The 26,155-nt window shown below is 36.6% G+C and overlaps 5 protein-coding genes, 1 long non-coding RNA gene and 1 other non-coding gene across 11 annotated transcripts; 4 read left to right on the top strand and 3 right to left on the bottom strand.

The window, feature by feature from the left end:
- Nucleotides 1-321: 321 nt before the first annotated feature.
- Nucleotides 322-6,343, top strand: LOC125206386 (mitogen-activated protein kinase kinase kinase YODA-like). 2 transcript variants are annotated; one of them, XM_089060456.1, is made up of 13 exons: nucleotides 322-537; nucleotides 1,252-1,813; nucleotides 1,930-2,667; nucleotides 2,802-2,889; nucleotides 2,964-3,026; nucleotides 3,333-3,493; nucleotides 3,595-3,670; nucleotides 3,841-3,900; nucleotides 4,001-4,108; nucleotides 4,191-4,427; nucleotides 4,561-4,605; nucleotides 5,085-5,176; nucleotides 5,372-6,343. In XM_089060456.1, exons 2-13 carry the CDS (start codon nucleotides 1,257-1,259, stop codon nucleotides 5,868-5,870), a joined length of 2,724 nt encoding a protein of 907 aa, XP_088916582.1. In that variant the 5' UTR covers nucleotides 322-537; nucleotides 1,252-1,256; the 3' UTR covers nucleotides 5,871-6,343. The 2 variants fall into 2 exon arrangements, with proteins under 2 accessions (XP_088916582.1, XP_088916583.1); XM_089060457.1 differs by lacking the exon at nucleotides 4,561-4,605.
- Nucleotides 6,344-6,375: 32 nt separating this feature from the next.
- Nucleotides 6,376-8,650, bottom strand: LOC148923361 (short-chain dehydrogenase TIC 32, chloroplastic-like). Of its 2 annotated transcripts, none has more exons than XM_089060458.1 (8): nucleotides 8,385-8,650; nucleotides 7,980-8,211; nucleotides 7,817-7,896; nucleotides 7,575-7,728; nucleotides 7,414-7,492; nucleotides 6,998-7,103; nucleotides 6,804-6,850; nucleotides 6,376-6,688 (listed from the first exon to the last, which is right to left on the bottom strand). In XM_089060458.1, the coding sequence occupies exons 1-8, from the start codon at nucleotides 8,500-8,502 to the stop codon at nucleotides 6,527-6,529; spliced, it is 978 nt and encodes a 325-aa protein (XP_088916584.1). In that variant the 5' UTR covers nucleotides 8,503-8,650; the 3' UTR covers nucleotides 6,376-6,526. The 2 variants fall into 2 exon arrangements, with proteins under 2 accessions (XP_088916584.1, XP_088916585.1); XM_089060459.1 differs by having other exon boundaries at nucleotides 7,019-7,103; nucleotides 8,385-8,646.
- A 966-nt stretch (nucleotides 8,651-9,616) lies between these two features.
- LOC148923362 (small nucleolar RNA U3) lies at nucleotides 9,617-9,825 on the top strand. Its single transcript, XR_016133100.1, has one exon. It is a non-coding gene; the product is annotated as a small nucleolar RNA U3 (small nucleolar RNA).
- A 106-nt stretch (nucleotides 9,826-9,931) lies between these two features.
- Nucleotides 9,932-12,164, bottom strand: LOC148923363 (uncharacterized). 2 transcript variants are annotated; one of them, XM_089060017.1, is made up of 6 exons: nucleotides 12,047-12,164; nucleotides 10,973-11,695; nucleotides 10,818-10,876; nucleotides 10,615-10,743; nucleotides 10,401-10,536; nucleotides 9,932-10,338 (listed from the first exon to the last, which is right to left on the bottom strand). In XM_089060017.1, the coding sequence occupies exons 2-6, from the start codon at nucleotides 11,675-11,677 to the stop codon at nucleotides 10,039-10,041; spliced, it is 1,329 nt and encodes a 442-aa protein (XP_088916143.1). In that variant the 5' UTR covers nucleotides 11,678-11,695; nucleotides 12,047-12,164; the 3' UTR covers nucleotides 9,932-10,038. The 2 variants fall into 2 exon arrangements, with proteins under 2 accessions (XP_088916143.1, XP_088916142.1); XM_089060016.1 differs by having other exon boundaries at nucleotides 11,959-12,149.
- Nucleotides 12,165-15,564: 3,400 nt separating this feature from the next.
- LOC148923364 (large ribosomal subunit protein eL36z-like) lies at nucleotides 15,565-17,101 on the top strand. The gene is made up of 4 exons (XM_089062039.1): nucleotides 15,565-15,696; nucleotides 15,998-16,102; nucleotides 16,559-16,758; nucleotides 16,885-17,101. Exons 2-4 carry the CDS (start codon nucleotides 16,001-16,003, stop codon nucleotides 16,913-16,915), a joined length of 333 nt encoding a protein of 110 aa, XP_088918165.1. The 5' UTR covers nucleotides 15,565-15,696; nucleotides 15,998-16,000; the 3' UTR covers nucleotides 16,916-17,101.
- A 440-nt stretch (nucleotides 17,102-17,541) lies between these two features.
- On the top strand, nucleotides 17,542-19,077 carry LOC148923365 (uncharacterized). The gene is made up of 2 exons (XR_016133050.1): nucleotides 17,542-17,619; nucleotides 18,760-19,077. It is a non-coding gene; the product is annotated as an uncharacterized LOC148923365 (long non-coding RNA).
- A 982-nt stretch (nucleotides 19,078-20,059) lies between these two features.
- On the bottom strand, nucleotides 20,060-25,163 carry LOC148923366 (uncharacterized). Of its 2 annotated transcripts, none has more exons than XM_089061205.1 (10): nucleotides 24,668-25,163; nucleotides 24,365-24,451; nucleotides 23,095-24,071; nucleotides 22,917-23,005; nucleotides 22,714-22,817; nucleotides 22,519-22,618; nucleotides 22,004-22,079; nucleotides 21,789-21,903; nucleotides 21,185-21,716; nucleotides 20,060-20,654 (listed from the first exon to the last, which is right to left on the bottom strand). In XM_089061205.1, exons 1-10 carry the CDS (start codon nucleotides 24,969-24,971, stop codon nucleotides 20,183-20,185), a joined length of 2,856 nt encoding a protein of 951 aa, XP_088917331.1. In that variant the 5' UTR covers nucleotides 24,972-25,163; the 3' UTR covers nucleotides 20,060-20,182. The 2 variants fall into 2 exon arrangements, with proteins under 2 accessions (XP_088917331.1, XP_088917332.1); XM_089061206.1 differs by having other exon boundaries at nucleotides 24,365-24,462; nucleotides 24,668-24,808.
- Nucleotides 25,164-26,155: the final 992 nt, after the last annotated feature.

Genomic DNA, 26,155 nt, shown 5'->3' on the forward strand with positions numbered 1-26,155 from the left:
TTATTACATTATTTGAAAATGACCGAAAATGATCTTATTTACAAACGACGCCGTTACTTTCAGGTACTATGTTGTCCCTATTAAAATGAAGTGAGTGTTCGAAGTTAATTCACTACTAAAAAAATAAAGTACAAACCTCAAAAGCAACCAAAGCGCACCGGAAAAAAAAGTTTATCCCTCAAAAAACGAAAAATATCGTAATAAAGGTAAGTATTGAATTCCATTTAAAATTATTCCACCAAAATTACAATAAATTAGTGTCCTTTTTCTTTAATGAAAAATAATAATTGCAATAATTGGTGCTATTATTAAATTCTTCACTCACAATATGCACTCACTCCATTCTCTCTCTCTATGCGATCTCTTGTGATAATCTGAATTCACACTCACAACACAAGCACTTGAATTATTACGGCGTAGTCCTTAAGCACTCCGGGGCTAGGGATTTGATTAAACTCCGTACACTCAATTTTGGGATAGATTATGCAGAATGTTTGTTGGTTCGCTCTAGGGATGTGAGAGAGCTGCCAAGTTGAGGTGAGATTTTCAATTAGTTGCTGCGATGATTTCCTGTGCATTAAGCTATTTGTTAGGTATTGTGAGTGTGAAGTATGGTTAGATCTGTAGTAAGAAGCTCTGATTTTGGATACTGGAGATAGCGATTGCATTTTGTTGCTGTACTAGTTTTCGGAGATCATGAGCATCATTTGATCATATTATTATTCGCGGTAAATTAGAGAAGAGAAAAAATTTTGGAGTTCTATTTCTAGCGTGGGATGGAAAGATTGCTCGATTTTGGGTTAATTAAGGAGTAATTTTTTCTAGTTTTGACGAGTTCAACATTTTGAAACTTAGCATGGTTCAATAATTATAATAGCGGGCTCCATTGTCATTGTAGTAGTCAATGGGAAAGTGCAAGATGGAAATGCATCCCGAAACCACTTATTTTTAACCAACAATAAACTATAAAGAAGGAAAGAAGGAAGAAAAAGAAGAACTATGATTAATGGATTTTCTTGTGTGGATCTCTAGCTTTCTATTTATAGACACTTATATTGTGGGATTGGTAAATATCTTTGGTTCTGGAGTGAAAAAATTGATGCGAAAGATAGGTTTCATGACAATTCTATTTTAGTGGCTCCGATAGAGTGGAATGTCACGGTGATAGAGTAGTTATTATTGTAATAGACTTATGATCAACTTATGTTCCCACTGTGTTAAAGCTTTAGAGTCTGTACTTTCCGTTTGCAGAAAATATGCCTTCATGGTGGGGAAAGTCATCGTCAAAAGAAGCGAAAAAGAATCCTACCAAGGAAAGTTTCATTGACACATTTCATAAGAAGTTCAAGAGTCCCGAAAGTAAATCATCTGGTAGATCAGCAGGGTCTAGAAGACGTTCAAGTGACATTGGTTCAGAAAGAGGGACTCAGTCACGTGCTCCGTCGAGGTCTCCATCACCTTCCAAGAATGTCGCGCGATGTCAAAGTTTTGTGGAAAGGCCTCAATCACAGCCACTTCCTGTGCCAGGCCTCCGCCCAGCCAACGTTAGTCGTACTGATTCTGGAATAAGTGAAACAGCAAAACCAAAACCAAAACCAGAAAAGTCCAAACCATCATTATTTCTACCTCTGCCCAGGCCTGCATGCATCCGTCAGAGACTGGAACCTGCTGAATTGGATGCTGAGTTGGCTGTTGCTTCAATTTGTAGTGAGTGTTCTATTGAGAGTGATGATCCAGTTGATTCACGTCAGCGAAGTCCTCTTGCAAATGACTATGATATTGGGTGCAGGACTGCTGCAGGCAGCCCCTCAAGGTGAGTGGGTTCTGAAAATTATATCAGAAGTGCATTTTTTCATTTTGGTTTTACTTATGTATAATATGTGGTATCTATCTTTCTAAATTGAGTCTCTCGTGTGTTTCTCCATGAAGCATTTCTCTTAAGGATCAGGCTCCTGTAGCACCAATAATTTCTAAAGTGGCACCTGTTCCTGTAAACCTTTCCTCCAATAAACATCTGAACTCTTCACCACCAAGAAGGCGGCGACATTTGAATGGTCACATGGCAAATCTACAAGTTCCGCAGCATGGTGCCTTTTCAAGTGCTCCAGATAGCTCAAGGTCAAGTCCTTCTAGAAGTCCAATGAGAGCCTCTGGTTATGAGCCAGTTGCAAATACTGTTTATACAACTGGGAAGCTTTACACTGAGTTTCCTTTTCTTGGATCTGGCCAATGCTCACCTGGGTCAGGTCAGACTTCGGGCCATAACTCAATGGGAGGAGATATGTCTGGGCAATTATTTTGGCAGCCCAGTCGAGGGAGCCCAGAATATTCTCCAAATCCTAGTCCTAGAATGACAAGTCCTGGCCCTAGTTCCAGAATTCACAGTGGTGCAGTGACACCACTTCATCCTAGAGCTGGAGGGTTACATTCTGAGTCTCAGGGTAACTGGCCTGATGATGCGAAACAACCAAGTTATGCTCTGCCACTTCCTCCCATATCAGTTTCCAATTCCTCACCATTCTCTCATCAAAATTCAGCTGCGACCTCGCCTTCTGTGCCTCGTAGTCCAGGAAGAACAGAGAATCTAACAAGCCCTGGCTCACGCTGGAAGAAAGGGAGGTTGCTTGGTCGAGGCACATTTGGGCATGTGTATGTTGGGTTTAACAGGTGTGATAACGTGTTTCTGTTTACCTCTGAAAGCTCTTATTTTTTTAAAATAATAAATCTCTGAAGCTTACTAAATCAAATTAGTGCATTTTTATTGTTCATCCTGAGTAATCGGTTTGATCTATCTGGTTCAGTGAAACTGGGGAAATGTGTGCCATGAAGGAGGTTACATTATTTTCTGATGATGCAAAATCGAAAGAAAGTGCAAAGCAGTTGGGACAAGTGAGTCTTTTGGCCTTGGAATTTATTGGAAGGTAAGTTGAAGATTCTTACATAATCTTCTATGTTTCCTGCAGGAGATCATGCTGTTGAGTCGCTTGAGACATCCTAATATTGTGCAGTATTATGGATCTGAAACGGTCAGTTTTATTCTTGAAATATATTATTGATGGTGTAAACTTTTATAAGATTCACTGGAAACTAGAATTGCAAAGTCTAGTTTCTAAATGCCTTGGTTTTTAATTGGCTTAAACACCTGACAGTTAAAAAGAAACGTTGCACATATTATTAAATGTCTGATTAGCAAATTTGTGGAAATGCCATAACTAAGAGGTCTTTTTTATAGAAACCACTGTGTTTTTACGTAAAAATTCATATTCAATGGTGCACTGGTCACTTTCCATAATCTTCGGCTGATTCTGTATTGATGATCTACTCCTTAACAGGTAGGGGATAAATTATATATATATCTGGAGTATGTATCTGGTGGTTCCATCCATAAGATTCTTCAGGACTATGGAAAACTAGGAGAATCAGCCATCCGCAGTTACACCCAGCAAATTTTGTCAGGGCTTGCATATTTACATGCTAAAAACACTGTGCACAGGTGAAGTGGGTTTTTTTGTTTGGTCAATGTGTTGTCAGAATTTTCATGCAAATGTGTATCAGTAAACATCATCGCGCACTTAATGCTTCACATATATGCAGGGATATTAAAGGAGCCAATATACTCGTGGATCCAAATGGCCGTGTTAAGCTGGCAGATTTTGGGATGGCAAAGCATGTAAGCTTTGTACTCTTCTAGCTAACTTAGACTAAATTTTAATATCCAAAAAGTTGTGGCAAAGAATATTGCTTATACTAGGGTCAGGATCCTCCTGGCTTTAATTCTTCTAGTGAAACCTGCGATTTTATTTTCATTGGTTATGTGTTTGATAATGCTTTTTTTTACAGATTACAGGGCATTCTTGTCCTTTATCATTCAAGGGTAGTCCTTACTGGATGGCACCTGAGGTTAGTCATTTCTGATATTTCTTGGATCCTGAAAATGAAATCCCTTATGGGCTCCTTTCTTGTCTTGCAAAACTAAGTTAATTTTTTGCTGTTCACTTAGGTTATTAGGAATTCAAATGGATGCAGCTTAGCTGTTGATATATGGAGTCTCGGATGCACTGTTATAGAAATGGCGACATCAAAGCCACCTTGGTCCCAGTATGAAGGGGTCAGTACTTTGAGCTCTGTGGTTGTAGATTTGATGTTCAGTGTATTGATGGGTTATCTGACTTTTCACTTTGGTCTTTAAGGTCGCAGCTATGTTCAAGATTGGAAATAGCAAGGAACTTCCAACAATTCCAGATCACCTCTCAGATGAAGGGAAAGACTTTGTGAGGCTATGCTTGCAAAGGGTTCCACAGAATCGCCCTACAGCTGCTCAACTTTTGGAGCACTCTTTTGTGAAAAATGTTGTGCCTCTAGAGAAACAAATACCTGGTCCAACCTCCTCAGATCATCCTCCAGTGACTAATGCTTCAAAATCTGTGGTATTGCTCCTAATTCATCTTGGCTTCCTGACTCAACTAAGGTTTTTAAATGCAACTTGTCATCATTTTTTGTAAGGAGGATGATGCTCTAACGTGTTGTTTCTATCTTATGTTTTGGCCTTAATTGAAACAGTCTTCATGTGTGCTGCTAAAGGTCCTCAAAGTTTGGTGTCTGAAGGTTGTAATACCCTCATTGATTAATGAAAAATGTGGTTAATGCATTCTATGATATTTTACTAACTGGATATGCATAAACATCTCATGATCGGAAAAAGCAGAACTGTATATGCTTAAGTTCATTGTGATTAGCGTATTGTCTTCTTGCTTGAGGTAGATTTATTTGACTATCATGTTTAGAGTCTTGGTTGCTAATATATGGAAATGCAAATGGCTTATTGATCCTCAGCCACCGACATTGATCTAAAAGTAAATTACGAAGTTTTTGGTTTGAGATTCCCAATCCAAACCCTCCTTTATAACTCAAGGAAACTCCTGACTGATAGAGAGAGATCCTAGAATGTTTCGTATGGACAAGGTCATCAGTTGGGATATATTTGATCATATATTGGAGCTTTAATTTGCACCACTATAACAGTGCTTGCATTTTTATGTATTCTTGTGTATTTATTACTAAGACGTTCTCTGCATTTCTTATAGGGCAAGGGTAACACAAGAAGTCTTCGGCAACCTGATACAGAGAGACTGTCTATACATTCATTTCGAGTTTCAAAATCTAATTTCCATTCTAGGTCTCTCTCTCTCTCTCTCTGTATGCATGTGTTCTCCTGATTTGTCCCTTTGTATAATTAGGCTACTCGTTTCCGCCATGTAAAAGTAGGACATGAACAATCTTCTTACCAAAGATAGTTCACACCTTGGTTCGAAAGAAAATGTTTTAGTAGTTACGATGTTGGACTTATATTTTGTTTTTATTCACTTTCCAGTGACATGTACATTTCAAGGAACATATCATGTCCGGTCTCTCCAATTGGGAGTCCTCTTCTACACTCAAGGTCGCCTCAACACCTAAGTGGAAGAATGTCTCCTTCACCTATATCAAGCCCCCGCACGACATCCGGTTCATCCACACCTCTTACTGGTGGTATTGGTGCCATCCCATTCCACAATCAGCCTATGTTATCGAAGGAGGGTTATGGGAATGGAAACTTGCAGTTGCCCCCGCGCAGCCACTCTTACTGGGATCCAGACATTCTCCGAGGTGCGCAGTCAGGATCTCATGCTTTCCGGGAACTGACATCCTATGATAATGATGCTCTTGGAAAGCAATTCGTAAGGACTGCGAACGGAGAACTTTATGATAAACAGTCGGTGTTGGCTGATCGCGTGTCTCAGCAACTCCTCAGAGATCCAGCCAAACTAAATCAGTCACTGGATCTCTCCCCTTCAGCTGCATCGCAGTGCCACCGTACACCTGGATTATAGCTTTATTCATTATCGACAAGATTAGGAGTTAGGTGGTTGAGCAGTCACTTTTTTTGGCACACTATGCAACCTACCATCACCCATTGTTTTATTTGTTGGGGATGCTATTTTGAACAGCAGAGATGAAGATGCTGAGCAACTTGCTTTTTGCAGCACTTACTGTCACACAAAATCACCCCCGCCCCGCCTCTATTCTCACCAGAGTCGCCACTGGTTCACCCCAAAACGATGAGTGAGCTTCCAGACGACGATGCATCTTCTAGAAAGTTCGTGTCCTAATATGAGACTTTGACATGTAACTGACTGGTCCTTGCTAGAGCTAGTGAGAGGTTGATTGGCCTGGGGATTACAGCTTCGATTGTATAGTCATTGTTAAATCTTTAGTCTGCGAAAAAAAATGTATATTCACATTATTGAATAGAAGGGTAGCAATTATCACCCAGATGATAATAGCTGTAGAACTATTTATATTACAGTATGCAATTGTTACTGCACTAAGAGAAAATGGAGATATAACCAATCCAGATTTGCATCAACTCTCTCAAATTGTACATTTTGTCTTTGTGCGTGTGTATGCGTCTTATTTTGTTTGGTTTACATATAATGATTTACTCCTATTTATTTATCTTGTTTGGTATACATATAATGATTTACTCCTATTTATTTATCAGGTCCATTGTATAATCCCAAAGTTTAGCAGCCAAATCTTTGTCAGTAGCCTTGGCATCTGCCTTGTCCAAATTGTTGTTCGAAAAGTATTGACCGCTGATGCCTTTGAGCTGTGGATGCAACGCCACATAACAGGTAGTTGAGGCCCCCTTCATATTCAGCAACACACATCAGTTTAACCACCATAAATCACTTGCAGAAAATTCATCACTACTTTTGAACGTTTTTGGGTTTTTCGCCTTGATTAGTATGCACTGAACTTACCTGTTGAACGTTTTTGAGCACCAGTCGACCAACGCTGCTCACTAAACCTGAACAGACAGAAATAATTATTCTGAGTTGCAACCATGCCTTATACTATCATTGTACAATGAAGATATGAAACTGAAAGATGGGGCATTGTAACATTCTCAAAATTGAGTCTCAGTTTAAGATATCAACACATGAAATGACTTTACCTTCGAAAATGCCAAGATTACCTTCAAATATACCAAGATGACGGAAAAGATTGGTCGTGATTACTCCAGGATGAACTGAATTTGCTGTTATGTCTGCACCCTCTTCCTGTTCAAAAGAATTGATGCAGCACGTCAACAACTTCGATATATAAGATATAGAAGAAGACTTTATTAGCATGATCAACTTAGTGATTGCTAATTGAGATCATTCTATTTCAATATCCTCAGAGGGATCTGCTTTATAAATGGAATAGATGAAATAGAGCTCTGTTTCCCCCAAACTTGAGCACATACAATTATTTAACTAATTATAGTGTTTTTTGGTCCCTTTAGCTTAGCATATATCATCATCTAATTCAAGTTATGTTCAAAATGAGTCTTTCACAATAATGGAAGAAAACATGCTTGCAGATTACCTTTAACTGTCTAGCCAGCTCGTTAGCGTGCAGTACATTAGCAAGTTTTGATTGGCCATATGCGTAAAGCTTGGAATAACTGCATATGTTAGAGATGTAATACTGCAATCATACACCTTATTAATCCTCAATACATCCAAATAATTAAATGTCTCGCAGACCTTTTTTCATCGTTGATTTTGTCAAATCGGATTCCTTCTCTGTACGAACTACGATGAGCCACTGAGGAGAGGTTCACAATCCTCGCCTCCCTCTTCGTGTCACGGGCTGTCTTCTTCATCGTGTCCAGTAACAAGTGTGTTAGAAGGAAATGACCTGAAAACAACAAATATGTAGGAGTTTCTTCCAACACTTAAAGCTACATGGAGTATTAATTAGTAGTAGTAATTTATTAGGCTAATACCTAAATAGTTTGTAGCAAACTGCAGCTCTATGTTGTCTGGAGACAGTGTGAAAGGCGGCACCATTATTCCAGCATTATTACTGACAGTAGAGAGAGTTGTTGGGAAATTAGCATAATTAGCACATGATTCACATTGGTAATATGATGGTTGTTTGTTTCTTACATCAAAATGTTCAACGGTAGACCTGAAGATTTAAAGTGGGATGCAAAATTTCGAACAGATTGCATGGAGCTGAGATCTAACTGAATGGCATCAATCTTAGCAGATGGATTCTCTTTGATGATTCCTTGTTTCACTTTCTCTCCAACACCCATATTTCTTATTCCCATCACAACATGAACACCACGCTTTGCAAGAACACGTGCTGTTTCTAATCCTATACCACTTGATGCCCCTGCACTTTCAATCTTCAAATTATTTAATAGTACTACTAAACTTGGGATAATTTGAAGTCCTTGATTGATTTGATTCATATCCTATTGAGAATTGCTCAAGCATGTAGTATGTAATAAATCTTGAATTAAATATTTAAAAAGAGGGATAAACTAGGCAAGAAAAGGAGATGACCTGTAACAATGGCAGTGAGGCCAGATGCATCAATTCCATAGGTTACTTCCTCAGCTGTGGAAGAAGAAGAAAATCCAGAAGGCCCATTTCTCTTGAACAGCCACATATCTTTACACATAATCTCACATCTCAATATACCAATTCCTATATATAGAAAGATTGTGTGTCAACATTTTAATTTAATGAAATGAAGTAGAGATTCTGACTCAGACATTTCATGAAAAATAATCATCTATGGTAGTATACGCTATACAATATACATAGTTAGGCTGGAGATTGTTTGTCTGTCTCTATGTAAGTGGGGTTGCATGGAAAGGGATATCAAATATGTGGCGGCCAAAGCCTACACCTTGCACCTTCTTTTTCCATCTATTTTTATTGTTACCTCATCTCAATATTTGAAGTTATTATGTAAGTATGGATAATGACGATACTATATTATGACATTGCTGTTTGCGTCCATTTTGTGCGTCTAGACTCGACTTCAGTCGCCCCCTCATTCATTGGAATTCAATGTCCTATTAGCCTATAAGTGTTGAATTTGTACAACTACTAATTAAAAAAACTTAATTGGGTGACTTAATTGCATATTAGACCTAAAATTTTTTAATATCATATTTCTTCCATTCCAATTTCAATTTGAATAGTGAATTTACTTATTAGGAAATTAGAAGGCTGTGAAACATATTAGTATTTGAATAGTTCTCATATGTAGTGCTACTAATATTAATTTTGACGCATGACGTCAGAGCCTTAGCTTTGCCAACGCTATAATGAAACCAGAAACCTTGATTAAATTTGAAATTTTGACTTTGGTTGAAGATCCGAAACTAAATACTAGTACCAAACTCTTTCATAAGATTTGAGAGATTAATTTTTGTTACAAATTGAAAGATTGAGATAAGTAGCGCTTAACTCTAATTAAATTATGACATGACATCTCTGCTAAGACATAGCATGAGAGTTTGATAATTGAGAAATTGTATTGGAGTGACACCGTGTTGGCCCACACATCAAATGAATATCAAGGTGGTATCGCTCTCTCTCTTTATACTATTCAAATACCTCGTTTTGAATTTTTAGATCGTGACACCAGTCCTGCATAAAAAGGAAAGAAAGAAAACTTGCTTACACATAGTCCGCGCAATTAAAACTGTGAGCATCAGTATCCCACATCGAAGATTTACTAAATTATTGACTAGTACATAGATTGACAGAAGGGTGAAGCCATCTTGACCTTACTTGAACAGGATCTGTTCTATAGGCTCGTACCTCTGTATCCTTGATTTCTAAGGAGACAGGAGACCATGTTTGGACGATGAGCACTGGCTGCCTGGCTAGACAGCACCCTGGGTCAGGGTTCTGGCTCATTGTGCAGTAGATGATCGTTCTGGGTTAACTTTGGTCTAGCTTGGATGGCCAGGCAGTTGTCTGACAGACTTCTTACCTTTTTGCCACGCCATGATATATATGCTGTCTGTGTGTATTTACCGAGTCTGATATAATTTGTTGAAATGATATAGAAAATGCAAGATACTTTGGCAGCATGAGAAAACAAGATCTATTGATATATGGAGCCATTTACAAATAAATGTGTACACAAAACCATACAATAGTCTGAAAAAGGTAGTGCACAAATGAAATACAATAGGCATCAGTCAGCAGGGAGTGGCTTATTAAGCAACACGCGACCAGATTCATCCTTTTCAAAAAGGCGCTGGATCAGCTCGGCCCAGCTCTCTTTAGCCCTGGATGATGATTCCGCAGAGAGGTTGGAATCATCATCTTCGAAGGTTCCATATTCAGAAGGTAAAAAAGCATGAGGCACTGCCAAAGTCACGGCCCTTCGCAGAGCAGCCTTGTGCTCCTCATTGTGCTCTTTGTCCAGTGTTTGCTGCCTCTCCATCTTCTGTTTTGGGGGAATCACCAAGCTCTCCTCTTTCTCTTGCATCAACTGTTATCTCAAGTGAGACAGAGGTAAATTATTCGTGAAGGAATGCCTTGAGGAGAACTTACTTCCAAGGCCGTTGCAGCTTCTCTCTCTATGCAGATAATGGCATGGTCTGAAGTCGCGTTGCAGGAAAGAACTATGTGCTCAAATCTGCCATCCACAGGCACGGCAGTCCTCACAACTGGAGGTAATACTCCACATCTGCATTCACATATCACCAATGTTGAGATTGTTTTGTAGTATTATAAACTTAGTTTGGATAAATTCATGATGATCCACCTGAAAGGTTTTCTCTCAACAATGTGGTAGAGGCGGCCAGGTGCATACAGCCGTCTTGGATCTTTGAGCATCCTCTCCTCCGGTATGCATGTATCTCTCATGCACCTCAGGCATAAAATACATGGCAAACTGTTCAATAAGTAGACACATATTATTACTTGTTTATATGAAGTCTATAAAAATCGAGTTTGCCATTTCTTCACCAGAATAGTGACTTGAAGACATCTTCCAAAGGCGTGGCTGTTCGAGGCAAGAAATCATCCTGTTTCAGTAGACAGGATGACATAAATAATAGTATATCCCTTTTGATTTCTCATCAGTTATGAAAAAAGATGCAAACACCTCTTTAGCAACTTGCCTGCAGCACTATTGAATTGATCACATCAGCATATCTCACGGCCAAGTTGAGCGACATGCATCTTGCAGGCGCAATAGCATAGCACCTCACCCTCTTCCTCTCGATATTACCCAACCTATCGCGGTTCTGCACTACAACAATAGTCAACAAAGCTGCCACACCCGACCCCAGGGAGTGTCCTGCAAAAGTCAATCTGTAGTTTGGATATCTTTCAAGTGTCTCCTTCAAAATGTCACATTCCGCATCCAAGATACACCCGGCTGCTTTCAGCAGTCCGTTGTGAACGTAACCGCCATCAAATTTCTTCTTCCCAAGCTTGTTATCAAGCAGGACTGCATAGTCACTATTCTTTGCCATGTTTAGGCCTCGTATGGCAAGAACTATGTCGGAATTGTGGTGATCAAGGTACAGCAAGTATGGAGGGACTAAGCCACGCGTATCCTTGTAACCCCGTTTCAAGATCACACAATCAGGGTCGATTCCGTAACCTCCAGGAGGCTCCCAGAGAGGCCGTCTGAGGTCATCCTCGTAGACAGCCATTATGTAGCGACAGAGCCTAGGCACAGGCTCGAACTCCTGAGGCGCGGCTAGGCCCCATTCCTCACTGTCATGAGCTGCATTGTGCAGGCACCTCTTCCACGCCCACCGCGCACATCCTATGCAGTACACACACTCCAGAAGAGGCACACCACACAGAATCGACATTCCAATCTTGCCCAATATCTAATCAAAATTGTAAAGGAGACATACTAACTGATACTAAAGGAATCAATTATGTAAACAGTAGTACCTAATTTGTTTGTACCACAAATTTTACTTAACAGACACATAACCATTTGTCTTTGCACTTACAAACTGCTTCAAACCAAATACAGCCCACAATTGAAGTAAAGCATAAATATCAGAGGAGTCACAACCGAATCAAACATAGGCAATTATCACCACATGGTACAAGAAGAGCAAAAAGAAGTATGAGTGGTCATTACCTGATCCTTGACTACTCCCAATCCATTCCCAATTTCACAACTGATTGAACAAAGTAAAGATCTTGGGCATCACAGACAGCACACTTACTTGGATTTTCAAACGGGCACCAATAAAAAAGGTGAGCTAAGCTAGTAGGTGAATGGAAACAGCTCCAGCCAATAACTTTGGAATTTGCCACCTGCAACAAGGTCAACTACCAATGAGCTGCCATTACTATTTATTAAAAAATAAATCAAATAAGACGGTTTAACATTATTAGATTAATAAATACTCCATAAATTATTAATGACTTAAGAATAATGGATTTTGATTCTTTATTACTAATTTTTAATTGACTATAGTATATTGGAAATCAAGTCATGTGACTTATTGTGATAATAGCAAACCTGATACTACTAACAATTTAGCAGTGGATAAAATAGTTTGATTCATCAAGTTGATTGAATATTTCGAATTATCACAAAGTACCCCCACAAATAACTTTAGTAAAACAATCACTAGTAGGAGTATTTACAATTTTGTTATTTTAACTCTATCTTATCTTTTTATTTGTCTTGCTGTAAACCAGTTTCACCACTCATGTGGTTTTTCAATTTAAAGGAATTAAATTAAAAAATCGATTGAAAGGTCATTTTAGTCGGATATTTTGTTAATTTATTATTGGAGTCTAGATTCATAAAGTGAACACGAAAATGTCAATTTAAATAAGTTTCGTATTTTAACAATTTTTAGGAAAAATAAACTAGCGAGGGTTTTTCCCTCTGATATCTCGACAAAGCATTTAAATAATGTTATCTCTTTCATTGCATTTATTTAATGTTCACTCTCTTCTTCCATTCCTTTTTCCCCTCTGATATTTATGATCCAATTCATCTTTGTGTTCGTCATTTTTAATTATTATTTCTTCTTCTTTATACTTTCATTTTTATTTCATTGCAATTCCAAGCATTTCTACTATTACGAAAATAATAATAAAACTTAGTATTACGCACTTTACATGAAAATATAATAAAATAGAAAATGCTATATTATAATTATACGTCCATTTTCTTTCTTGATGATACATTCACCAAGAAATGAGAAGAAAAAGTTCAATATGTCAGTTATCTAAATACAAAAATATGGCATTTTTATTAAAAATAAGTAAAATGTGACTATAATACTTCTTTAAATACGAAGATAATAGTCAATAATTTCAAAAAGGTAACAAGGTATAAGGTATTTATGAGAGAATGTAAAGGAGATACACGTGGAAAAATGTGTTGACTTTTATTAAAAAGGAAATTACTTTATTATTATGGAACGTACTAAAATGACAAAATGATTCTATTACTATGGAACAGAGGTAGTGATAGTAATTCGCCAAATAACTCAAATGATATTTTATAACATGTTATAGTAGTATATTACTTCCATCTTTGGATACCTTTGTAATGACTTATGATCCCATAGTTTGTTTCTTTGAAACCTCTAAAACACACATCTCATATTGAGTTTTGTTATTGTAATGCACCATCATCTCATTGCTGATATAAGAACGTATCAAAAGTTTACTATTAAGTTTTCATCATTTTTCTGTATTAACAAAATTTGCAATCTATATCAAACTAGAAACTAACAATCTATATTTAAGCTATTTGCCACATTAATTTCATAAATAAACTTGTTATGATATTAAATAGCGAAAATTTCATTAAATACACTATTCTTTTAAACCAAATTTGTATGATTACGTTTTATTTGTTTTGCTCATTATTTTATAATTGTGTGCTTTTATTTAATCTGTCTTCACCTATACGTACATTAATATCAATCTAGCCCGAAACTCACGGGTCGACCCGAGTTACCCGGTAAAATAATAGGGTTAGGTCCGGAAAATCACAACCTATATTCAACAGCGGGCTACACGGGCTAACCCGTTCGGATCGGCGGGTTATACGGGCTGGGGGTTAGCCCACGGATTGAGCATTTAGTATAAAAATATAATTAAAATTTTGGATTATATACATATATGAAGTATATTTGGTAATATCAATATTAAATGTAGTACATCATTTGATATGAATAATATATGGTAATTATGTTTCCTCTCTCAAATTGAAAGGTAAGGTTATATGAAATGCATGATTTCCATTTAAGTGTAGTCAGATTCATGTGTGCTATTAATTAAACGATATATTTATCTATTTTGTTTCAATTTTCAATTGCTATTATTTTCTTTCTCTTGGTCACTTTGATAATACTACTTTACTATTTGCGGTCATCTACTTTTTAATAATTTAGAATATTGGATTGGATAGAAAGTAACATATAAGATTACTATTGACCCGAATAACCCGTGGATTAGCTCGAAACCCGAAGATTTAGGGTTAGGACCGAAAATTTATAACCCGAAAAATTCATAGCCCGAACAACCCGTACCCAAATAGCCCGACAACCCGAATGGATTGGCCCGAACCCGAGCGAGTTAGCCCAATTGACATCCCTACGTACATACTTATATTTGTCCAAATACAAAATATCAAATAAAGAGAAAAGAAAAATTACTTAGAAACCTTACAATAATTAGATACAATATATACATATAAGAAGTTCTATTAATTAATAACGAGAATATAGACACTTTTCATATTTAAACATAGTTGTAAATTACCCATACATAAATATTTATATCAAACTGAAACATTAATAATTCTTGTCCTAAAAGGAAATACTTTCTCCATTCCAAATAAAAGTATTATACTTTTTTTTTCACGAATTTTAAGAAATATATTAAGAAATGTGAGTGAATAAAGTTAGTAGTATATTGTACTCCCTTATCCTATAAGAGCATCTCCAAGGAAGAGGGTAAATGGAAATGTATATGGAAATAACTACCATATTTACCTTTTATTCCAAAAAAAATCATGCTCCAATGAAAAGGGTATATGAGGAGGTATTATACCTTCTTTCAAATTTAGAAGGTATCTAAACTCTTCTTAGTAGAAAGGGTAAAATGTTAGTTATTTTTAGTTGCCTTTTTGATTTACCTTCTTTCCTTTGAGTACATTACTTTTTAAGAAGATATAATTACCTTTTTGAGAAGGTAAATTAGAAATAAACCTTCTCAATTTACCTTTCTCTCTTGGAGATGCTCTAAGAATAAACACTATTTTCTTTTTAGTCAGTCCCACAATAGTATACACTTTTCAATTTTGAATATTCTTTTCTTTCTAATGAGGTGATATCCACTAACAATATTTTAATTATTTTTTCTCTCTTACTTTATCAATTTTGTATTAAAACTCGTGCTGAATCCAAAGTGTATAATCTTCGGGAAGGAGGGAGTATTAGTTTAAAAAAATTGTGAGTGAAATAAGATAGTGGAATGTAAGACCTATTATGATTTATAACAAAAATAAACTGTAATATTTATTCGTGGACGGACGGAAATAGAAAAAACTAGTTCTTTTTTTGCCGTTTGCAATTGATATTAAAAAAAATTAAATTGTACTTTCATGGTAGGAAACGAAAATTAAAATTTTACATGGAATACAACTTGGGAGTTGGGAGCATTTGAACTGGAATTGAAAATGTTGGGCTAGTAGATGTGTACCGGCCCAATACAAGTACTAATTGGTGTGCAAAATGTAGCCCAACTTCAAATTCAACGATCCTATAAAAAAAAGCATTCTTGTAAACCCTAGTTTCATTCTTCTACCCTCAGCCAAGCGTCGTTGCAAGGCAGATCGGAAAAGGTACGCTCACCATTTTACTCTCAAATTGATTATCGTGCTTGCTTTGTTAATTTACCTTTGGTGCTTTTCGAGTCCTGCCAATATCAAAATTTTAATTTGGAATAACAACCTGTATCTATTTATTCTCCTCTAAATGTTTCAGTTTTCTCTCTCATATTATTATTGAACTCGTTGCTTTAGACACTGTGCTTCGCGACTCTGTCCGTGAAGGGGTTTGTTAACTTTGCTAGGACTTTCATTTGATTTTCGAGTGTATTGTTTAAGGAACTGGAATTGATTTTTCGTTTGGCGTGGGATTTAGGTAATGGCTCCGAAGCAGCAAAACAGTGGGATATTTGTTGGGTTGAAAAAGGGGCATGTCGTTACCCCAAAGGAGTTAGCGCCACGCCCGTCTGAGAGGAAGGGTGTAAGTAAAATTAAGATTATATGTGAGATCATTTTGATGGACTTCTATTCTGTTTGATTTTCACCAACATTTTATGTTTCCATTTTCGATTGCTGCCAGTCTTTGTCAGTATATGTGATCGAAGTAGGTTTTCGGTTTGTAAATTGTTAAAAAAAATAATTGAATGAGTTAAGTAATTCAGTGATTTCCCACCTTGTCTGGCCTCTTCGTATGCTATTATGCCATAAGATTTCTATCATTATTTTACCAACAGCTGAATTATACATTTCCCATTTCAAATAGTAATATTATTGTCTCGAGAGAAGAAATCACCACTAGCTTTGTTAGCTTAATGGACCAACTCTGTATGCAACTTTTCTCTTGATGCAGGATGTTGGTGCTGTATCTCATTACAATGTGCACTAGATTTGTAGTGTTAATTTTCTACTACTAAATTTAACTGTTAATGTTAACTAGAAAACAAGCAAGAGAGTGCATTTTGTGAGGAGTCTCATCAGAGAAGTGGCTGGGTTTGCACCTTATGAGAAGAGGATCACTGAACTTCTCAAAGTCGGGAAGGACAAGAGGGCTTTGAAGGTAGCTAAGAGAAAATTGGGCACCCACAAGAGGGCCAAGAAGAAGAGAGAGGAGATGTCTGGTGCTCTCCGCAAGATGAGGTCAGCTACATAAATTACTGAGTTGTTATGCTTATAATCGTTCACAACTTATTTTATGATTCAACTGAGTTTGATATGTATGTTGGTCTCTTTCTTCATTTTACTTATGAGATTTTTGTTATGCAGGGCTGCCGGAGGTGCCGAGAAGAAGAAGTGAGATCTATTTCTGTTATTTGCATTCTGTGAGATGTTTGGTACTCGTTGGCCTAACTTCAATGTTCTTTGTTCGTCATTTAGAAGTTTTGATCACAAACACACATATTTTTGTTTTAGCGCCAACTTATGTTCTGTTGCTTTTCTGATTTCTTCTTATATCAATGAAAACATGAGCTATTTACCCGTAGTTGACAGTTGATAGCTTATGTTCCGTTCTTTGTCTGGTAATTCAATGAAAATAGGCTTGAAAGTTATATTGACACGATGAAAAAGTTTCATTTTTTTTCTGTGCAACCTAGGTTTAAATCCAGCCATGATTTTATTCTGTATTACTAGTAATTTTGAAAACTATAAAGTTCGTTTGGCCTAAACTCTGAGGCTGTGTTTGGTATATGGAATTCAAGCTATGGAATTGGAATTGGGAGTTCTAATTCCAATTTTTCTGTTTGGTATCATAATTTTTTATGGATTTGGAATTGAATTCTAATTCCAATTCCATCAATTCTGTTATTTCAATTCCAAGATTAAAAGGAAAGAATTCAAAATCCACAATTACAATTCTACGGGTCAAAAATGAAAAACACGCGGATCCTATTGCGGGTCATAACAAAAAAACGGGTCACTCTTATTTTCTCTCAACTCTCTTCATCTTTCTTCTGCGATGACTGCGCCCTAATTAGGAGAGTTGATTTCAACAGCGATCAGGTATTAATCTCCAATGGAAACCTGAATTTTTCACCACATATTTTGTTGTATATTTGTGTTATTTTGTTTTCAGATTTGCCATTTCTTTTTCCGTAACAGTGATTAAAAATTTAGAAAGAGGTACACAGGTTTTCTTTGAAAAGGGCTTTAAAATCTTGGAACCAACCTCTGTGTTAGTTTGATTCATTTTACTTTGGGTTGTTGAATTTATGGGATGAATCATGGATGATTGATTATATGCATATTCTACATTTTATTTTCATTAGGGTTTGAGAGCAAAAAGAGGGCTATGAAATTTTTGTTGTTGCTTTATTTTTAATTTTTGTGGAAATCTTCAATATTGACACTCTTTGTCGATGAAAGTTCTCAACTCTACCTCCCCTCAATCTACATTTTTTGCTCTGGTAACAGAACAATCATGTTAGCGGATGTGCTCTGATAGTTAAAAAGAATGGAAGAGTGAGAAGCCTGCCATGTGTAGCAGAACAATCATGTTCCAGGCCATCATTTAGAAAAGTGCTCTGGTAGTTTAGGAGATGAGTTTGGGCCATGGTGATAGAATTGAAGATCTCTAGCATTATTTTGGGCTAAGCTTCTCCCTTGAGAACTTTGTTGATAATGATAGATATCGTTTCCTTATGAAACTCTTATTAAAACTGATGTGTCTGTCTTGAGCAGAGACATCTAGTTATGGGTATTTTTAACTGCAACACCAGAAAGAAAATAGTTCTATTCTACATTTTCTCCTTTATCATCTTCATCCTGTTTAATACTAGATCACATTTAGATTGTTTGAACTGTAACATATTGATGTAATTATGTTTATGCAACTGTAAATAGCTATGATCAAAGCCATTTCTTTTTCTCCGTGTATCATTTTCTTTTTCTTTTTAGTTGATTAGAATATGCTTGTTGCAATTTCTTGGAAACAGTTGGATTGTCTATTTATGAATAGGTAGGATAGTATAAAAACAAGTAATATTAGGAAAGAAAAGTACAATAACATAGAGAAGCTAGAGTATACCTTGATTCTTGTGGGAATATGATTATAACTATGTTTGAGAAAGAGGAGAGAGTATGATGAATCTACTCCATGGGAAGGCAAATGGTTTTGTAATCATGCATCGTTTCCCTTTGTAGGTTTACGGTAGACTTTATCATCACCTGCACAGAACTCCATGAAGTTACCAAGCCTCCCCAGCTCATATTGGAAACTGTTGGATTGTCTATTTAATGATGGTGGTGATGGCAATCTTGCTCAGCGTGGGTCGTAGCAACGACTTCCCGACAAAAAAATTCTTCATTGTAATTAAGATAGTTGGCATTCACATCTACATATGTGTATGGCTTCATTGTTTCTTCAGTTTTTGATTGGATATAACTATATAAGCGTTGTAGATTATTAATTGTCATGTTTTAGTTGAATTTCTATATAATATAGTCATAACTTTTGAATAATTTCTCATTTCTTTCGTTTTTGTTGAAGTGGCTCAGTGGACGATTAGTATTGTTGAATGTCAAAAGTGCGTTATTATATAATGATGAAATCCAATTCTAAATATGTCAATTCTTCAGTTACCAAACAAAAGATTTGGAATTATAATACAATTCCATATGAATTCCTTAAATATACCAAACAAAGGATTTGGAATTGAATTACAATTCAATTCCATAGAATTCCAATTTCAATTCAATTCCAATTCCGTATACCAAACGGAGCCTGATTTTGCATTTGATTAAAAATCCAATTTTATATATTCATACTATGTGTATTTACATACCATTAGAGATTAAAAATATAAATTTCTAGTATAAAAAGTCAAGATTTTATAAGTTCTGTTTTTAATGTCTCAATTACTACGTGATACTTCCTCCGTCCCATTAAAAATGCAACATTTGCTTTTCGGCACGAAATTGTATGTAGGGTTATTTTGTGAGTAAATGAAGAGAGAGTAAAGTAAGAGAGAAAAAAAAGTAGAGAGAGTATCGTTTCCATGTTTAGAAACGTTTCATTTTTAATGGGACAAATTAAAAAGGAAAACGTTTAATTTCTAATGGGACAGAGAGAGTAGTAGTTAGTATAAAACATGCATCATTTTCAAGTTCCACATGAACAATTTTATGGGGTATCAAATATTACGTTACAGTAGTCATAAAATATACACCATTTCAAGTTCACATGAATAATTCTATTGGGGAATCACAGACTTATCGAACTAGTAAAAAATAAGTTCTATTACATGTTTCATTTAAGAATTTGATAGAACAAGAAAAAAACCATACTTGAAAGTAGAAACACTAGTGTGGGACCAACTTTGAGAGTGTTTAAATCAGATATTAGGTGGTCAAACTTGTTAAACAGACATTTCTAACCGGAACTGGCATATATGATCACATTACCATACAACAATTTATTGCATCTTCTGCAAAAATCACTATGTGACAAACATTATTCCTCTTGGGCGTTTATTTTCTTAAGATTGTAAGCGAGAAAGAAGCACAACATCGCAGAAGCAGTATGCCCAGAATGAAAGGTTAAAAGTTCAGATACAGACTACAAAAATCATGCCTTAAACTTCTGTGACAATCTCTCCACTCCTCCTTTCCAGTCTCCAGCAACGCGCTTTGCACCTTCCTTAACAGCTGAAGTCAATCCGGCGGAGTTACGCTGAACGCCTTGTAAAGAACTGTCCCACTTTGACTTTCCAGCATCTTTTAGCTCCACTGCCTTTTTCTTCAAGCTAGATATAAATTCAACTATCATCTCAATAATTTTTGTTATTGTCTCTTTGCTTTTCCCTCTTACTTCATCTGCCATTTTCTTAAGTTTGTCCACGAGGTTCTCAGACCTCTCAATGGATTCTCCGACAGAGAACTGCTTTCCAGCAGCAATCCATGTATCTCCAGATTCAGCTTCCTCACGTAAGTCGTTGTCGACCACAACTTTTATGCCTTGTTGCTCCCATCGTTCTCTAGCCTCATCCAGAGCCTTTGCTTGCGCCCTTGCCTTTTTTGCCTCATCTTCAGCCCAGGCCCTGCACAGAAATACATGACAGTTATACTGACAAGTTATTCCAACTCCTTATAGATCTCGAACCATTGTTCAACTGATCACAAGGGGTGGTGGAGGAGAAAATATTTTCAAAAGAGTCTGGATAGAATAATAGGATGGACACTGCAGAAGACAAATCGACAATAAGGAGCTTCCATCATTATGCCAGAAAACAAGTTATTTTACCAAGTCCCTAATAATCCTTGAAGTATTATAAGCGCATGTTTGGTAGGGTAGATAACACATCTAGGGATGGAATTTTATGAACAATTTAGGTCATAGAATTCCATCCCTAGATGAGTTTAGTCTAGCATGAAACTAGGCCAACAAGAAAAAAAGTGGTCAAGCACACTAGTATTGCAAATATTGTTATGACCAGCACAGACTTCCTAAGTAGACCCATCAAAATTCTTTTATGTTGAATTAAAAAAAAAAGGTTTCTTTCCCCGAAATTCATAATTGTAATAAGAACGTTAAACATTTTTCATAAGGAAAAGATAATGAACTTCTCACCGTGCCATGGATAAGGCTTTGCGCTCAACTTCCAGCTCATATTGTAACCGTGTTAGTTCCTGACTCTCCTTTTCGGCATCTCTCCGAAGTTTATTCAGCCTTTCTTTCTCATATGAAGTCTCCATTTTATCGGTCATGAGGACTTGCAATTGTTCCTCCACTTCTCTTCTTAATCTAGAGAAAATTTCTAACTCTGAATCAACAGCAGCACGCTCTTTCATTAATGAAAGACTTTCCTCCTCCCTTGCAGCACTCAGTCTCTCCACTTCTCTTCTAGCTTCCTCAGCCAATTTCTCAACAGCATTGATCTTTTCCCTTTCCAGGGAAAGCTCCTTCTCAAAACTTGCATTTAGATCCTTCTCAACTTGAGCAACTAGAGCACTGTGCTCAGAAACAGCATTCTCTGCCATAGTTTCTGCTTCAATCCGTGCAAGTTCATCACTAACAATAGCAAAAGCATCCCCAGTTGAAAGTGCAATGGCGGCCTGGGCTTTTGTAACAGGTTTTTCTGGCTGGAAAAGTCTTGTATATCCTGTCATGTAATGCTAATTGTGAAGAAATAACACCTGCTTTAGAAAGATAATTCCCCCACAAGAAAACTCACCAAATGCAAGAGTTATAATACCCTGATCTCCAGCTGCTATGTCCGCTACCACTGCAGGCCATGCATCTGGGTTAATCTTGTCAATATCCATGAATCCTGTTAACTGCTGCAAGATCTTAACTCCACATATAACGAAAGACAACAGAGTTAGCAATAAGTTCATCAATGACTCGTGTAAATCAAGAGTAAGTTATATTCTATCATTATGTGATAACCTTTTTGTCAACCGCTGGTAGCTGCCTTTTTTCAAGAGCCATCTTCCAACTCACAAGATCTTGACGAGACAAGGAGCTGTTAAAAGAACAAAATTTTAAAAAAAGAAAAAGATAAAAATATTTAACAAGATTAGCAAAAGCCAAATGGTTATATCAACTCCATTAGAAAGCAAAACAACTTCACATCAAGGACAACCAGAAAAATTAACAATAAGACCGGGAACAAAATTTAGGGACAAATTCATATCTGAATGATGATGTCATCCAATGGAAGCCACCCAAAACAAGAATGGTGAGAGTGGACAAATAATCCTAAACTTTCAACTTACAAAAAATTCAATATGAGTAAAATAGAGGGACAATAAGTAATAAAATTTGCACCCATGAATCTGTAATGTCCAAGATAAAGGGAAGCATTCGTCTTTATCATTATGGATCCAATTTGTCAATTTTATAGTTAAATAGTTGAAAATTTGAAGTCATCAATCACAAGGAATTTAGCTGTATATATAGACCTTTCAGGAGAGAAATATAATGGACTAGTATCTTCTTTGTCGTATGATTGCATGTCATGTCTTGAAAGCTTGCTGGCAATAAGTCCAGCCTCCGCCAAGCCTGAAAACGTGTAAACTCGTTCAGCCATCAATATTCAAAAAACAAATAGTTAGACGTTCAGAGCTACGGATTGTAACCGAAAAGTTAGATTTCACCTTGAATGAATGGGAAATCAGGATCTTCAGGTGTAATGTCATCAAAGGCAAGTTCAGAAACATTTTCAATGTACATAGCAGGATAAACTTTGGAGGTTGTGTTCCTAGAATAATTCCAAACACTCCAGATTAATATGAATGCTACATTACTTAGAGATTCATTCCTAATAGACTAATATACGTCTCATTAGAACAACTTAAACCTGGAAAGAGCACTACTGGCTTGAACTAGCCAACGAGCATACTCCCGTCGTGTACATAAGTCTCCAGGTTGAACACAATCTTCAATGACCTAAAAAGCACAAAATATTTACACTTGGGAATGTGTGACCAAATCCCATCTTGTGCAGAATTCAATATCTAAAGCAATATTCAACAAACCTTTAAGACTTGCAAAGCAGAAAATGCTTGACTTTGAAGTTGATCAACAATAGCAGGAACCAAAACCTTCCCTGGAGGGGATTGCAGAGCTGGAGAGACAAGAGATGGAGCAGGTATGCCAGCTGAAGTGAAATAATTTCCAGGAACCGTAGAGTCAAAAAGGGGTTGGCTAACAATGTCATTTTGATTGTTTTGAAGATCTTGATATCCAGATTGATTGGAGTCTTCTGGTAAAGGTGTCTCAGTCAATACAGTTCCATTTAATGTTTTCTCTACCGACATTTCAACATTTTGATTAATAGAAACCTCATCAATTTTGCTTGAAATGACATCTATTATTAGGAGCTCCTTGCTTGGCTCAACATCCATTATGGAAAGCACGTCTCCTGACTTCAGAAGCTCTTCTTGGGTAATGCTTGTTCCAATAGTTGCATTGGACTCTGATTCGTTTAATATATTTGAAATTGAAGACTCGACAGAAGAAGGGTTAAGCGACAAGCTGGACTCTTGATTCAAGTTAGACAGCCTGTTCATACTGTCAGTGAATGAATTTTCTGAATCAGCAGCATATTCAGATGGTTCTAGTGTACTGGCATCAGCAGATTTGTCCAATGCTGGTTCAATGGGAGAGGAATCTCCATTAATATCATGCAGAGGATGTTTGTCAGTGGCTTCAGGAGAAACCATATTGCTGCTAACAGCTGATTCTGTTTGGACATCTACAGGACCAAAGCCTCCACCTTCCTCCGATGACTGCCTCAAACCAGTATCTTCACTGACTCTACTTTCTATAGCATCAGTATTTTCGTTAATGGAAAGAGGATCTCCATCTTTACCTGTCATGCTTTCTGCAGCATTACTACCCAGAATCTCAACTTCCTTCCCATATTTATCCCCCTCAACTTGATTCTGTTTGTCATCGAAGGACAAGGACTCTTCTTGTTCTGCTGTCAATTGCTCCATTTGTTCTCCAATTCCTGCACATAAGAGCTCATATATTCAAATTTAAATTGACCGCCACATCATCAATTAAAAGGGGCAGACATCAGGGAAACATTTATCATATAACATGTCAAAAGGTGACGATATTCCTGTAAAGAGATTGCAGGGTTGTAGTTACTCTTTGGAAGATGATTTATGTTTTTAGCGACATCATCATCATTTCCGATTTGCTAAAGAAATGTCAATTGTTTGACGGTTCTATCTGCTCCATGAAGCCCTATGTTTGCTAGATCTTAACAATAGAACTACAAAGGAAGAAATTACCCACTTGTAGTACTCCTTCTACTCATAGAGAATGCAGCAAATGTGATGCCAGCAACCAGAATCACCCCAGCAACTCCTCCTGCCAGTATCCCTGAAAGTCAACTACTTCACTAGTGTTATTAGCCAACAACAAAAGCCACCAGCATAAAATTCTATATGTATACTGAGCATACACTACACACAGAAACAGCAAATCATCAGCCTGAATAAACATATCCACTTTCAGGAGGCCAACGCTATTCAGGTAGAGCTCATCAAGAGTAAATTATGTCATCATACAGACTGGAGAAAGCAACATCATTCTTACCTAAAAGCGATTTCTTCTGCTTAGGATCACCAGAACGTTTTTCAGCGTCACCAGTCGCCCAGCCAGAGAAATCATCAGCCGCAGAATTCGAATTCGTCCAAGATGAATTGTCTGGACTACGTCGTTCTAAGCCGTTTCCGTTGACCGCGCTACTCCGTACAACGAGCGACGCGAGTTCCACACGGCGGCGATCGATCTTCGGAAGGCGAGTCTGCACAAACGCCAAATTAGGTTTCCGGCGAGCGAATGCGAATTTAAGCTGAAACGACGTCGGACAGAACGCCGTCGTGGCCACAGCGCTCATTTCCGATTTGTTTTGGGATATACGCCTCCGCGACTATCTATTCCTGCAGCTCAAAATTGATAATGTTGGGGTTTGGTGGGGATAATTTTTAATTTTAGGGGTTTTTTCTTAGAATCGCGATAGGGTTTTGTGTTCCAAACTATTGTAGGAGTAGGTTTCAATCGCTGCGTGCGTTCTTGTTACCCGTCTTATCCGACGAACCGCAAAATTCGAGTTTCAGAGATCAACCGAACTACCGAATCGGGTAATTTGGTTAGGTTAATAGTAAATCGCTTGAACTGTTAATCTCATAAAAGATGTTCAACATAAGCATAAGGCTTAATCCCATTTTTACGCTGACTACTTAGTTTCTTTTATGAATTTATTTTATAATTATGTTTTGAGAGGGAAAAATATAAGAAAAGAAGACAAAATCGGAGAACAGTGCAAAATTTCCTAAAATTAAAAGTTTGGTGTGTCAGATTTCATATTATGAAACAGATGTTAATTGGATCTAATCTAATAGTGAAATAACTCATTTGGGTAGGTTAGTCAATTCATATTTTTTTTGAAAGAAATAATAAGTGAAAAATGCAATAATCACATAAAAGAAAAAAATTCATTTCATCTTATATTCTGAATGACCATTCAATTAAATCTCAAAATCTAAAAGTTCATCCAATATAATCCTATATTCTGAGATCTATGCAAAAATTAGTATACTATTAATGATGACACATTTTATAGATATGTAATATCCTACTCCATTTGTTATTGAAAAGTATGAATTATTTTTTTTAGTATACGAAAAGTATGAATTATTTTTTTTTACTCTGTCATTGATATAAATTCTTTTTAGTACGTCTGTCATTGATATAAATTCTTTTTAGTACGTCTCGAAGAGTATAAACTATTTCATTTTTAGTTCGTCCTTAAAAAATATGAACTTTCTAATTTTGGAAACTTTTTTCTATCTAATGAGGTGAGACCCTATTTTTCACTAACAATACTCTATTTACTTTTTTTCTATTTCTCTTATATTATCAGTTATGCATTAAAATTCTGTTGAATCGAATGTTCGTAGTACTTTTTAGTAACGGAGGAGGTACTATTATTTAACCCGATCAATTCACATAGTGCATATGTAATTGTAATTGTAATTGTGATTGTGATCGTTTACCAATAATCGGTAGATAATCGAGACT

The sequence above is a fragment of the Salvia hispanica genome, chromosome 6, assembly GCF_029641045.1.
Source record: "Salvia hispanica isolate PSC_SH4W2 chromosome 6, Shi_PSC_v1, whole genome shotgun sequence".
NCBI classification, from domain to species: domain Eukaryota; kingdom Viridiplantae; phylum Streptophyta; class Magnoliopsida; order Lamiales; family Lamiaceae; genus Salvia; species Salvia hispanica.

Excerpts from the sequence above, each read along its gene's own strand:
- LOC148923363 (XM_089060017.1), bottom strand. The coding sequence starts at position 11,677 with ATGTCGATTCTGTGTGGTGTGCCTCTTCTGGAGTGTGTGTACTGCATA. Across the intron at positions 10,744-10,817 it reads GTCTTCAAGTCACTATTCTG|TTTGCCATGTATTTTATGCC; the intron begins GTGAAGAAATGG and ends CTTATTGAACAG. Across the intron at positions 10,339-10,400 it reads AAGCTGCAACGGCCTTGGAA|TTGATGCAAGAGAAAGAGGA; the intron begins GTAAGTTCTCCT and ends TTGAGATAACAG.
- LOC148923366 (XM_089061205.1), bottom strand. The coding sequence starts at position 24,971 with ATGAGCGCTGTGGCCACGACGGCGTTCTGTCCGACGTCGTTTCAGCTT. Across the intron at positions 24,452-24,667 it reads GCAGAAGAAATCGCTTTTAG|GGATACTGGCAGGAGGAGTT; the intron begins GTAAGAATGATG and ends GTTGACTTTCAG. Across the intron at positions 24,072-24,364 it reads GAGTAGAAGGAGTACTACAA|GAATTGGAGAACAAATGGAG; the intron begins GTGGGTAATTTC and ends TCTTATGTGCAG.
- LOC125206386 (XM_089060456.1), top strand. The coding sequence starts at position 1,257 with ATGCCTTCATGGTGGGGAAAGTCATCGTCAAAAGAAGCGAAAAAGAAT. Across the intron at positions 3,027-3,332 it reads AGTATTATGGATCTGAAACG|GTAGGGGATAAATTATATAT; the intron begins GTCAGTTTTATT and ends ACTCCTTAACAG. Across the intron at positions 4,428-4,560 it reads CTAATGCTTCAAAATCTGTG|TCTTCATGTGTGCTGCTAAA; the intron begins GTATTGCTCCTA and ends TAATTGAAACAG.
- LOC148923364 (XM_089062039.1), top strand. The coding sequence starts at position 16,001 with ATGGCTCCGAAGCAGCAAAACAGTGGGATATTTGTTGGGTTGAAAAAG. Across the intron at positions 16,103-16,558 it reads GCCCGTCTGAGAGGAAGGGT|AAAACAAGCAAGAGAGTGCA; the intron begins GTAAGTAAAATT and ends AATGTTAACTAG. Across the intron at positions 16,759-16,884 it reads GGTGCTCTCCGCAAGATGAG|GGCTGCCGGAGGTGCCGAGA; the intron begins GTCAGCTACATA and ends TTTGTTATGCAG.
- LOC148923361 (XM_089060458.1), bottom strand. The coding sequence starts at position 8,502 with ATGTGTAAAGATATGTGGCTGTTCAAGAGAAATGGGCCTTCTGGATTT. Across the intron at positions 7,729-7,816 it reads GTTTGCTACAAACTATTTAG|GTCATTTCCTTCTAACACAC; the intron begins GTATTAGCCTAA and ends TGTTGTTTTCAG. Across the intron at positions 6,689-6,803 it reads TGCTCAAAAACGTTCAACAG|GGGGCCTCAACTACCTGTTA; the intron begins GTAAGTTCAGTG and ends CTGAATATGAAG.